At 34.7% G+C, this 12,757-nt stretch overlaps 1 protein-coding gene across 1 annotated transcript; it reads right to left on the reverse strand.

The window, feature by feature from the left end:
• Window positions 1-664: 664 nt before the first annotated feature.
• LOC8287093 (translationally-controlled tumor protein homolog) lies at window positions 665-2,313 on the reverse strand. Its single transcript, XM_048370255.1, has 5 exons — window positions 2,125-2,313; window positions 1,595-1,668; window positions 1,351-1,479; window positions 1,100-1,257; window positions 665-1,018 (listed from the first exon to the last, which is right to left on the reverse strand). Exons 1-5 carry the CDS (start codon window positions 2,150-2,152, stop codon window positions 901-903), a joined length of 507 nt encoding a protein of 168 aa, XP_048226212.1. The 5' UTR covers window positions 2,153-2,313; the 3' UTR covers window positions 665-900.
• Between the last annotated feature and the right edge of the window lie 10,444 nt (window positions 2,314-12,757).

Raw genomic sequence — 12,757 nt, forward strand, 5'->3', positions numbered from 1 at the left:
TTAAATCTTAATTACCATTTAAATCTATCTCAATAAAATTCGATCCAATCAAATACATAAAAATATTGCCAGAAACCTAGAAAGCTAATAATATATTTTCAACTTATGACGATTATGATTAGCTTAATGCTATGCCCTTTGGGTACTAAAATTTTGACGGAAAAAGAAATGAAAAGAAATTCTCCATTGTTTCTACTGTGGAAAGTAAAATTGATTGATTCCTATTATAGAAGGTAAAATTAATTACATCCAGAAAAAATTGATTTGAGGTATAAAAACTTTTAATTAATAAAAATTTAACCGAATAGTCTTGTCCATCCTAACTGTGATGCAAAAAATCTAAACATAGAAGTTTAATTACATAGTCTTAACCTTGTTATATAATTTATTATTCTCTTCAATTCCCACTCATCCAAATAAAGTTGAATATTCAACTTTCTCCCCTTCTATATTTCCATGTGTAGTTATCATGAACTGTACTTTTTAGGTTTAAACTTATAGTATGTTCAACATCTCCTTAATAGCAACTCAATCTTCAAGGATTTAAATTAGTCTTTGCATACTAACAACTTTAGTTTACTTCATCATCCTCCTATTTCTACTTTGAGCAGTTAATCCATCACTAAAATTTGAAAAGAAAATATTATATATATATATATATATATATATGCAAAGACAATAACTTTATTTCTAGATCGACTCAGAGCATATTAAGCTCACTAATATAAGAATCATCCAAAACTTTCCTTAAAGAAAACACACTAACTATTACTATTAACTCCTTAACCAAAAAGAAATACCATATATCTAAATAACTTATGCTAAAACTCTGCTGATGGTACAGATATTAAGAGTATCCGCTGCATGCGAGGAGCAGGCCGCCACAATGCTGAGACCCCTTTAACACTTGACTTCCTTCAGCCCATAGGCAAAATACAGAAAGGTTGGATCAGTAGCACCTTCCTTGTAGTATGCAAATACCAAGCTGCCATCATCATGCATGCTCTCACCCACAAAGCTGCATAGTTCATTATCAGACTAGCTGTTTTCTTAACTAATCAAATATTATATTAAATTTAAGTTGTAAAGGTGCACATACAATTGGAGGTCGCTGAGTTTCGAAAGCAAGAACTTGGTAGCTGCTTCAATGTTCTTCTTGAACAATTCCTGCTTTTCTGGCTCCAGTTTAGCTGTCAGCAACTTGATGTACCTCTTCATGTAAGTGACAAACTGCTTCTTGTCAAAAGAAGGTTGCTCCTGTAAATAATAACATAAAACTACTGTTACAAACACCGCTGGAGAAAAAAATACAGTAACAAAACTGTCAAATAGCTAACATAACTCACTAACCTGAAGCCTGAATGTGTCAACAATATCAACAACCTTGACAGCCTGATCATCAACACCTTCGTCTTCTCCTCCTCCTTCTGCAGAAGGGTTGGCACCAATGTCTACATCAATTGCACCTTGAACAACCCACTACATAAACCATGAGGTAGAAAAAAAAAAAAGTTACTTTGCTTTTCAAAAATTGCATATGTCAGGCGTCAGAAACATTATAGCATCAAGAAAGAAAAAGAAAGCACCAACCAACCTTTCCCTCAACTTCCCACAACATGCCATTCTGGATTTCCTTGTAAGGGAATGAGTCAGATAGAAGCTCATCGCCTGAAATTCAACAATCAAATTAAGTTTCCAAGCATAAATCTAACGACTTTATTCTACAGAAAGAAAAAAAAATCATTGCATAGGCTTCATGTCCATTAGTTTCTCAGAGTTTCAAAAATAAATCGCTTATGAGAACATTATAGTTTAAGCTAACAACAACGTTTACTTATTAAAATAAATCCCAAGAATCAACATACCAAAATTCAAAATTATATTAAAACCAATTACATTAAAGTATTACACTAATCATCCTATAAATAAATTATTTATAATATGAACCAAATCAGCTAAAAGAAACACTATTTATCAATTTCTTTTTTATAAAAGAAAAAAGAAACTTCTCAATCGAATTTTGAAGTCTGAAAAAACAAGTACCCAACAATCAAAACAAAAAGTTAAAAAAACAACAAAATCAAACATAAAAAAAAATCATTAAAAAAGAAAAGTTTTCTTTACCTGTGAGAAGATCCTGATAAACGAGCATGATTACAGCTTATACAGAGAGGAAAAAGAAAAAAGAATCCCAAAATTAACTCTCTGTTTCTTTTAAATCAACGAAACAAGAACCGCAATTGAATTTACGAAACTGAAATTGAGAGAGCGTGAGGTAATGTCGAGGTGCTAGAGGCACCGAGTATTTATAGAAGAATAATAATAAAGAAAAGCCTTTAAATCCTATTTCCAGGCGGTGAACGGAGAAACTAATAATAAAATTACGATGTTGTCCTTTTCCTAATTTGGGTATGATTCGGACTCAATGGGTGAAAACAGTTTACGGCTGTGGTAAAAGAAAAATCTAAGGTAAATTTCGTAGGTAAGATGGCCTAAAAGGCTGGGTTAATTTTTTTATGGCATGATGACGTGGGTTTTAATTTAAGGTAAAAAGAATAATTAAAAAAGAAAAGAACAGATGGTTTTATCAGTAAAATTAAAAATTGGGAACCACAAAAAAGAAAGAGATAGGCGTGATGATTGATCTCTGTTAGATTCGGTGTATCAGAGTTCCCACAGTTTGTTTGCATCATTTATCCTCTGTTTGGGAAACAGAAAGCGTGCGAGAGAGGGACGAAATTAAAGGAGGGAAACAGCAATATAATTATTTCCTCTTTAACTTGTTTGGGAAATAAATAGAGAATAGTAGCAACAGGAAAAATAAATAAGGAAAGTAATAATTTATGGGCCCATAATGATAATATTCCTAACTTTAATTTACTACTTTATTCTCATTGGAATATTTATTTAAATGTGTAATAATAGAAAATTTTAGTTTAATTTAAAAAGTTGTACTTTCTTTTTATTATATATTTATTTTTTATTAAAATATTTATATATATATATATATAGAACTAAAAAGTCAAATTTCATTCAAATTAATCACTTTGACTAACCGTTTTTATATAAATTATAAGTAGTAAGAACTATAATGATATATATATATATATACCAAGTGGGGCCGAGAGCTGTTCATTCTATAATCATGCTGTAAATTAAATGCAGATGAGTATCCTCAAGCTAAGACCACAAAGAGGCACCTCGCCATGGGGGTCTTTCTGCTCTTTTCAACCTCGATAGCCGAGTTAGCCTTTTTGGATCATAAAAGAAACAGATCGTAGCAACAATTAATTCATTGCCAATGGATCGAGAAGGAGAGAAAGAAGAGATTTAAAAAGCTATAAGAGAGAGTATGATAGACATCGATGAAAGGAAAACTTACTTGCCCTTTTATTCAATAGACTTCTCCTTATATAGGGAGAAGTGTTCATGCAAAATGACAAAGAGAGATCGTGGGAATCTTATCTCGATTTTCCACTTACAAAAGTAAGACCCATAATACTAACTGATAGCTAATAATACATGAACCGACAGTTTCACATGCATATTAAGACAAAGTCTTAATAATGCTCCACTTATAAAGTAAAAGTAAAGAACAATAATGGCCAACCGCTTCACAATAATGGCCGACAGCTTCATATGCTCCTTAAGACAAAAGACTCAATAATGCTGCTACTATACCCATGTGAGAATAATTCACCGAAAGATGGAATTGATATCTCATCTTTCTTTGTCTTGATGTCTAGCATACACAACCACTATTTTTTTTTTGGATTATTGAGGAGGATACGTCCATCAGTAGTTAGAAAATATTGTCATCATCATCCATAGGCTGAGAGTCTTGCATGATGGCCTCTTTCTGTTCATTGGTCAGGCTTGGATCATCCAGTGGGGTCGGAAGTATAGGAAAGGTGAAATGTTCATTGAGTTGTCCAGTCCATAGACGTCCGTTGAAGGTGCAGACTAATGGTGCAGAGACATCAGTCGTCCTTAATTCATTTCTTAGTTGCAAGGCCCGCTTTAGATTTTCTGTGATCGTTGGAGAAGCCAGATGCAGAGGACTATCAAGTGTTCTCTAATAATGGCAGATATTTTGAGTTGCATAAGTGTTTTCCGAGAATTGGAGATAAGGCCTGTACAAGATGAAAATGGCATGGTACTCCGAAGCTCTAGGATTATTAACTGTGAATAATCTGTTGTCATGAATAAGCTTAAGGAGCTCTTGTGTCCATTGGTATGGAGTTTTGAACCAAGTAAGGCATCTCCATGGATATGATCCCGAGTTTGTCTCATTATTGAAAAAATATAAGAGATTCATGATGGGGACTTCAATAGCATGATGACAAATGGTAGAAAGACACCATAGGAACCATAACTCACTTTCAATCTGCGGATAAGTAGGAGATAGGTGATAAATCAGACACTAAGGGTAGTCTGGGAAGAAGAAGTTGGGTTGCATTGGTAGTGAGAAGGTTTGTTGAAAAGTTGCCAGATAGTGGAACATCATGTTTCGGGCAAAATTAGTGACTTATTTGGTTGTGAGGTTGGTGGGAAGATCTGGTGGTGAGGGAGGTTGTAGCGTGGTTCTTGAAGATGAAGAAGCCATAAAGATTATGGGAAGATTTACTGTCGAGGTAAGAAGAACTATAGGTTGATTTTGTGGTTTTGAAAGTCTGGATAAGAAATCGGGAATTAGATTTCTTATCCCTTCTATATGCTGAACTTCAAAATCATACCTATTGAACCATGATTTTAGCCGCAATAATTGAGGCTCAGGTAAGACCTTCTGGTTGGATTCAAGGATTTTCGGGAAGGAGGAGTTATCCATCCGAACTAGGAAGTGCTGTCCAATCAAGAAGAATTCGAACTTCTTTATCCCGTACTTGACCGCCAAAATTTCTTTATAGGCCGTGTGGTAATGCTTTTCCGAAGAGAAAAACTGTCCAGATGCATAACCACATAATTGTTCTTTGTCATGGAGCTTCTCTAGGAGGATAGCCCCCTATGCATAATCAGACGCATCTATCTGAAGAATGAGTTCTCCTGTGGACGGAATTGTGAGAGGTGGAGGATTGTGGGCCAGCTCTTTTAGCTTTTTGACAGCTGTAGTTTGCTCTATTCCCCAATGAGGATGGTCCTTCTTGAGCATATTTGAGAGATGACATGTGTAATTAGACAGGTGTGGTATGGCTTCCCTGACATAATTCAAAATTCCAAGGAACTGTTGAATTTATTTTACTGAAAGGTTCTCTTTTGGGAAGTGATCAAGTTCCTTCGTCAGATGGGAACCATATGTGTATTGTCCGTTCTTGAAATGCATGCCAAGAAATTCTATCTCCTGTTGGCCAATAAGACTCTTCTTTTCTGACAGCATGATGCCATATTTTTGAATGATGGCGAGGAACTGTTGTAGGAGTTGATGGTGTTCCTCAGCTGTTTCTGAGAATATAAGAATGTCATCTATGTAGATCAAAGAGGAATAAAGGATAGGCCTAAAGATTTCAATCATGGTCTTTTGAAATTGTGATGGGGTCATTTTTAGCCCAAAAGGCGTGACTGTCCATTGATACTGGGCATTAGGGATATAAAAGGCTATTTTGTATCTCTCTGAGGGCTGGATACCCAATTGCCAAAAGCCCGCTTTTAGGTCAAATTTGGAATAGAATTGGGCCTTTTGGATATGGACCTTGAGGTTTGAGATTCGAGGGAGAGGAAATTTATTGTCTTGTAAGAAATGGTTTAAGGGCTTGTAGTCTATGACAAGTCTCTTTTTTCCTCGTATTTTTTCAGACCGTTTCTCTACATAAAAGGCTTGACAAGCCCATTGTGAGGTTGTGGGCTCAATGAGGCCTTGCTGTAGCAGGGTTAAGCATTCTGATCTGGCAAGGGCCAGATCTGTAGGAGACATTCCCATATGTGTGGCCTTTGTTGGGTTGATGTCTTTATTGAGCTTGAAAGGGAGGCTGATATAGAACTGAGGATTTTTCCATAGAGGAAGAGGGTGTTGGAAGTGTGAATGAGATTCTGGACAGAACTGAAGGAATTTTTCTGTGTATTGTAGGAATGGTGGACTCATATCTGTTATAGCGAACAGATTTGAGGTTTCTGTGTATGGCCGAAATTGTCTTTTGAATTTTATGCCAGTTGGCAGTATTTGGAGCTTCTGAGCTTGATGGTAAACATCAAACCCTATCAGAATATCCTTGCTTGGAAGATCCGAACCGATGATATGTGTCCATACTACGCAATCAAAAAAAAACTGTATTCCGATCTTCTGTCTTGTGATCAGAGTAGTTTTGAAGGTCTGACCATTGGCTGCCCTGAAAAACTGATTATGGGGCTTCCAGTATTCAGATGGAAGGACCTCTGGATTCATCATGCTTCTTTGAGCTCCAGTGTCAAAGAAAGCTATAACTGGGACAGGTTTTGCATATTTTGAGGGCAGAATTTGTATGGGAACATAAGAAACTGGAGGTATTTTGGTTGCAAGTGGAGATGACTCTGGAGAAGGGAGTGGAGTAGCAAACTGAGATAACTGAGGGAGTGGATATGGAGAGAAAGGATATTGTATCACATCTCTCAGAATATCTTCTTCAGTTTCTTGTCTCAGAGAGAGACTAATCATCAAAATTGGGATCTCACTTTCATCCGAGTCTGAAGAGAACTCTTGTGAGGATTCTGTGAAATCTGAAAATTCTGTCTCAATCCTAAAAAGACTTTATGGAGTAAGATCATCTTGCTCTGAGAGGAGAGATTCTATATCCTCTTCAAATGAGTCTGGAAGGGACATAGACATGTTAACTTGTTGGATCATCCTTGCTGATTTTTCTGGATTATGGGGACAGTTTTTTGCATAGTGTCCATTTCTTTTGCAGATGTAGCATCTATCAGATTTGTGACCTTGATTTCATTTCTTCCGAAAATATCTAAATCCTTTTTAGCGTTTCTTTCTTTCTCTGAACTCCTTATTTCTGCGCGGGTATTTTTGGAAATGATACCCAGTCTTCTTCTTATGATTAGAACAGATGCAGTTTGAGGCCTTGCACTTGATCTTGAGATGATTTTTATTACAGGCCTTCTGGACTATCAAATTCCTTTGAGATAACCGTATGAATAATTCCTATTAGTCACAGAGTCTCTTGATGGAAGAGAGAGTGAATTGCCAAATTTCTCCAAGTGTGATAGAGGTGACTGGTTTCTTTGTTGCAGCAATCATGTTGTTGACCTCTGGTTGTATTTCATCCGATAAAGAGGTGATGAAAGTATACTTCAGTGTATCATCACCATCATGTCCTCCAATGACATAATAGAGTTTAGACATAGCAGAATAATGTCTTTCTAGATCTTTCATCTTTAATGAACAACATTTTCGATCAAAGAACTTTTATTTTTGCTGTCGTATGACAAAATCATAACTTCCAATGAACTGATTATGAAGGATTGTAACTGCTGCTGAAGGAGTTGGCAGTGCCACAAATTGAAGCCTGGTATACTCAGGTTGTGACTGAAATCAATCTCTTAAACTTTCTGTGAACCTTGTGACGAATTCGGCAAGAACTTTTTTGAGTGTGGCCCCTTCAAGGGTCATTTAGAGATCGATCCATGCCAGGAATTCAGAAAGCTTGTCTTTCCATTTTGATGGAGGCAAGTCATCAAAAGAGAACCAAGGTCCTGTTGGTTTTGACCTTGGGTAAGGAGCTCCAGAGAGTAAAGAATGACTGCATCCTCATCTCGAGTTCCACTTACTCGGTCCGGGATCGGTGGTGGAAGTATTCATCAGGATTTCAGTAATATCCGCCATTTCTGAGGTGTTTGAGGAGTAATCAGAATCATAGGGGCTGATGAGAGATTGTTCTGATAATTTTTTTTTAGAGGCTGGAGAAATGGAGGTTTCTTGTTGGATTTCTAAGTCTTTTGGGTAAAGATGAGAGAAAGTGCCAAAGGGCTGATAAAGGGTTTCTTGTTGTTGTTCTAGCTGTGGGAGGAAGGGAAATGAAGAATATTATGAGGGAGCAATAGCAGCATGTAAAAGATGGAATTACAGTAGATTGATCTTTTCGAAGACCATGCTCAATCTGGTCTATTTGCCTTTTTAGCCTTGTTATCTCCTTTTCCTTCTGCATGAAGGCTGGAGTGATTGGCTGAGGAACTCGAAGCTCTTTATCCAGAGCTTGATATTTGGCAGTGAGCGATGAATAGAGCTGGAGTACTTCTTGAGAGAATATATTCAACTTGTGATCCAGTTTATGAGCCAGGTGTAGAGCCTGATCCAGTTTTCCATCTATTTCTTTAAATAGGAATTCTGGACAATAGAGTTGGAGGTTTGCCAGTTCAGAACCTCTTCTGGTGGTGTGAGGGGCTCTATAGATCTGGAAGGAGTAATCCTTGAATGAAGGATTTCAGATCTCTTATTCTCCGTTTTCCCCAGAGGAGGAAAGTCTTCCGGTTGGAACATATAACAACCTTGGATTGGTGGTTGTACTACTGGTAGATTCGCCTGGATTTCCTTTCTGCAGGTTGCAGAAGGACTTTTCCCAAATTCAACTCCCAGTTGGGCCAAAAGTGCCTTCATTTCATCAAAAGTGATGTCAAAGACAGTCTTTCCTTCTTTTGCAAGAAGATCTAAGGCTTCCTTAAAAATTGGGAGAGGAGCTTGTTTTCATTTTCTTTTTGTCTCTTGTGGATGCCAATCCAAGGACCGTCTGGATTCCGGTCATCCGGCCTTGGTTCCATGACTGAACATGGAGTCTCTGGAGTCATATTTCTTGGATCTTTCTTAGAATGCTAAAAATATGGTTCAGCAAAATCTAGATCATCTCCACAAGTGCATCTTGATCGGCACATTCCTTGGTCAACATCCCAGATAAAGTGTTCTTTTACTCTGGCAGCATAGATCTGGTGCCCAGAAGACTGGAATGAGTGGATAGGGATCTTTTCTCTGGGTCTAGATACAGACTGAATCATTGATGCTTGGAAGATTGTTGGGGCAGAAGAAGATTCTCCTGTCTTTATGAAGATCGTCTTGACAGTTCCGTCCTTTTGATTGACAAAAAGAGGGTCAGTAGCTTGAACAGGCTTAGCTTGGGATGCCTGAAGCTTTTCGTAGTTGGTTACCCATTCAGTTGGGATCAACTTTTGAAGATCTTCCTTTTCCAGTTGCCTAGGGGCCTGGACAATCGTAGGAATCTGGCCAGAGTCAGCCATAATGAACAGAGCATCAGAGGAGGCTTGAAAGCCTGGGATCTGCAGATTAAAGGCATGATCCTGTAATCTGTAGACTATCTGATGATGTAGAGTCGCAGAGAGAGCGTTATCTACTTGATTTGCTCCTGTTATCTGGACTTGTACTTTAAGTGCAGTGGATAGATAGGGATCGTTGAGGGATGGATTGAAATTGGGGAAGAAGGTCAAAATAACACTTCCTGTGTTGAGTGTTGTGACGATCATGCCAATTAATGCATGTTCGTACTTGAGATATCTGGTGTCCAGTAGCGACATACGGGTTGTAACTGGTAGACCCATCCTTCCATGATAGGATAGGACTAGTCTAACTGCTCCAAGATAGAGATGTGTATAGCCTTGTTTCTTCCACTGTTCTATGAAGGATGTTGAGATTTCGAGAGTAACATACTGCTCCTGTGTGGTAGCAGTGAGAGAACATTGAGAAAGGGAAGAATATTGGACATATTCTTTTACAGAAAGGGGTTGTTTATGGATAATCTGGTTAAAGGTTTTTCTGACAAAGTTTTGTTTTTTAAAGATATTGTATGGGTTCATAATAGGTACAAGGGTGTTTTCTATTTGAACATTCTCAAGTATATGAGAAATTTCTACAAGATGGTCTATCTTGTTGGATATGGCTTTCTTACATGAAGGAGAAAGTTGCAGGGTTGAAGTGTGGGTAGTGATTTCTGAAGTCATTGTTATAAATTTATTATTTTATATTTTAACTGACATATTCATTTTATGAATATTATTTCTTATTATTAATAAAAGGTTATTAATTTTTTTTAAATTTTATTTATTTTATTAAATTATTTCAGTATAATAATGTACATCACGATACGGATTTATTATATTATTGATTATAATTTTCTATTGTCTTAGAAATATGTAGAAAAATTTAAAATAAATAAATTACTTTAATTGTGTATATTCATAAATTTTTATTAGTTAAATAAAAATAAAACAATTGAAAATGTATAAAGATAATTCTGCTACCGTTCAGTTTTTTCTTCTCTATGTTATATTCTTAAAAAAACATTATTTCTTTTGAAATAAAGAAAACAATAATTTAAAATAAAAAATAAAATAATATATTTTGAAATAAAAAGAAAAGATAGAGAGAGAGAGAGAGACGCATATGCGCCGACCACCACATGCGTCCGCGAAGAAAGAGGCATTAGCCATTAGGCAGACAAATGGATATGCATGGCTGGCTGCTTCTGGTAAAAGTGGACCCATTACCATGAACTTATTGAATCTTAAAGCAGAAGATAAAATATCATTAAAATTATTAATTTAAGAAAGTATTTTTAATGCCTGCGAATATCCATTGCGTTTAGACATATTCCTTTTCTTTCTCTCAATATTACTAATGGTGCATCTCATCTTTGACCTTTTTCGTCAACCTCTTTTCCACCTTCCAATTGGTCCACCAAATTATCCACTCATTCTTTTTCTTTCTTTTTTCTTTTAAAAAAATTAAGGAAAAAATACAGAATTTGACATTATACTTTATATATTAATACAAAAAATCTCCTCATCTTTTTATGATATTTTAATATTTAAAAATTAAATCATTAATAATTTATATTTAAATTCATTAACCTCGTTAATTCAAACAGTTATAGTTTGATATAAATTATTTGTGATTCTATCGTTATTCTATTTATTATTAATTTAGCTTTCATTTAATATTCATAATGCCAATTTTTTAAAAAAAGAATTAAAAAAATAATATATTATTTATTATTTTATTCTAATAAATATTGATGAGTTTTGAATGATTTGATAATACTAGATAATTTTACATTTTATCGTTATCCAATAAAATCAATTTTATAAAAATTAAATTTTAAAATGTTACAAAAAAAAGTTACAGAATCTCTTTTATCAAAACATTTAACCACAATTTCTTACAAGTTGCCAATTTTCTTGCATGGCTATTATAACTAAAGAACAATTTAGTCTAGATTTTCTTAAAAAATAATTTTAATATATGTGATTTAAACACTATCATTGTATGTCTATAAATATTTCAATCTCTCTACTTAAAAATCAAACTATTCTATAATATTGAATCATATTATCAGTTTTTAGTTTTCAGTAAATCCAACGGCAGGGATCTAAATTTTAAAAAATTTTATCCCGCAACTAAATCACATTATGTAAATTCTTTGGGTGCAAAACTTAATTTACTTTTTAGCCCCTATTTTAAGAAAAGAATATATATTTGAACTCTTTTAGTTTTGCCCTCCTCGCATAAGTAAAATATAGTAAGGAGGGATTATAAGTTTCTCTAAACATGTCACTTAGATTCATTAACTTGTGAATATGATTATATATACTATATGTTTCCCTTAATTTAATTGAGAATTTCTTAAAAGAGGTACATTATGTTTCAATGTATATGACACAATCATTTTTTATAATAATCTTTAATCATTTGAAGTGAAAATCCTACTGCCCAATCCCAAGTTGCTTTATTCTAAGCCTGCTGCTAATTTCAATATTATTTTATGTTTTTCTGAATGTAAGGACTTGTTTGTCTTTAATCATGCAGCTGTCCAATGATTTCGACCAAGGAACCAAAATTAAATTTATGGTCTTCTCTTGTACTGTTGATTCTAATTTGGCTGCTTAATTGATTTATTTCCGATAAAAATGAAATTGGGATCAATATATAAAATTCAAGAGCTGCGTTGAAAATCCCATTTCCTCTCTGCGTATGATACAAAAATTATATATAAAATGTCGGCGGATATCTTGTCTCAAATATTAATTAAGTTATCTGAACATAGTTTCTTGCTAATCCAGTTTTTGTGGAGCCCTTTAGTACGTAAGAAATAAAAACAAGAAAATGAAATGGGTGCTGTTAAAATGTCGACCCTCTTACACACACAGACGCACTAATTATCAAATTCATGTAACTAATCATATCTACTGATTAACTTGTAAATTTTTGCTTAAATTAATAACTTTGGCACACATTCAGGAAGAGGGTCAGTTCAGTCCAGTTTCCTTTTCTTCTTCTTCTTCTTCCTTTTTTAATAATACAATAATTACAATACTGATTAGCATAGCATAGCCCATATAATTACACATTAAAACAACCTCTCATACAGAATGCCTGTGCTTTAACACTGGGTTCAACGTCTCTCAGTGCAATAATGTAACAAACCTTGTGATCTAATTATAAAGCATAATTCAATGTGAATTTCAGAGAAATACATTTAAAATAATATAATAAAGAAGAAGAAGGAAGGGACTTCACTAGGCACATGAAACCCAACAAATTCCAGCTATTTTTTCTTATTATAAATTTTGAAACAACGAAACAAGAAAAGAATATTTCTTAAACCTGATGGATAAACAAAAGAAAAAGTATTAGAGCATACCAGATAATTAACCAGTTAAACAAAATAAAATAAGCATATAAAAATAAAATAAAAGGTTAATTACTAGGTTCAGTAACAGCAATTATAACACACCCAAAACACAAATCAATCTTATCCGTCCATCAGACACTCATGAA

The sequence above is a fragment of the Ricinus communis genome, chromosome 10 (assembly GCF_019578655.1).
Source record: "Ricinus communis isolate WT05 ecotype wild-type chromosome 10, ASM1957865v1, whole genome shotgun sequence".
Classification (NCBI taxonomy): Eukaryota; Viridiplantae; Streptophyta; class Magnoliopsida; order Malpighiales; family Euphorbiaceae; genus Ricinus; species Ricinus communis.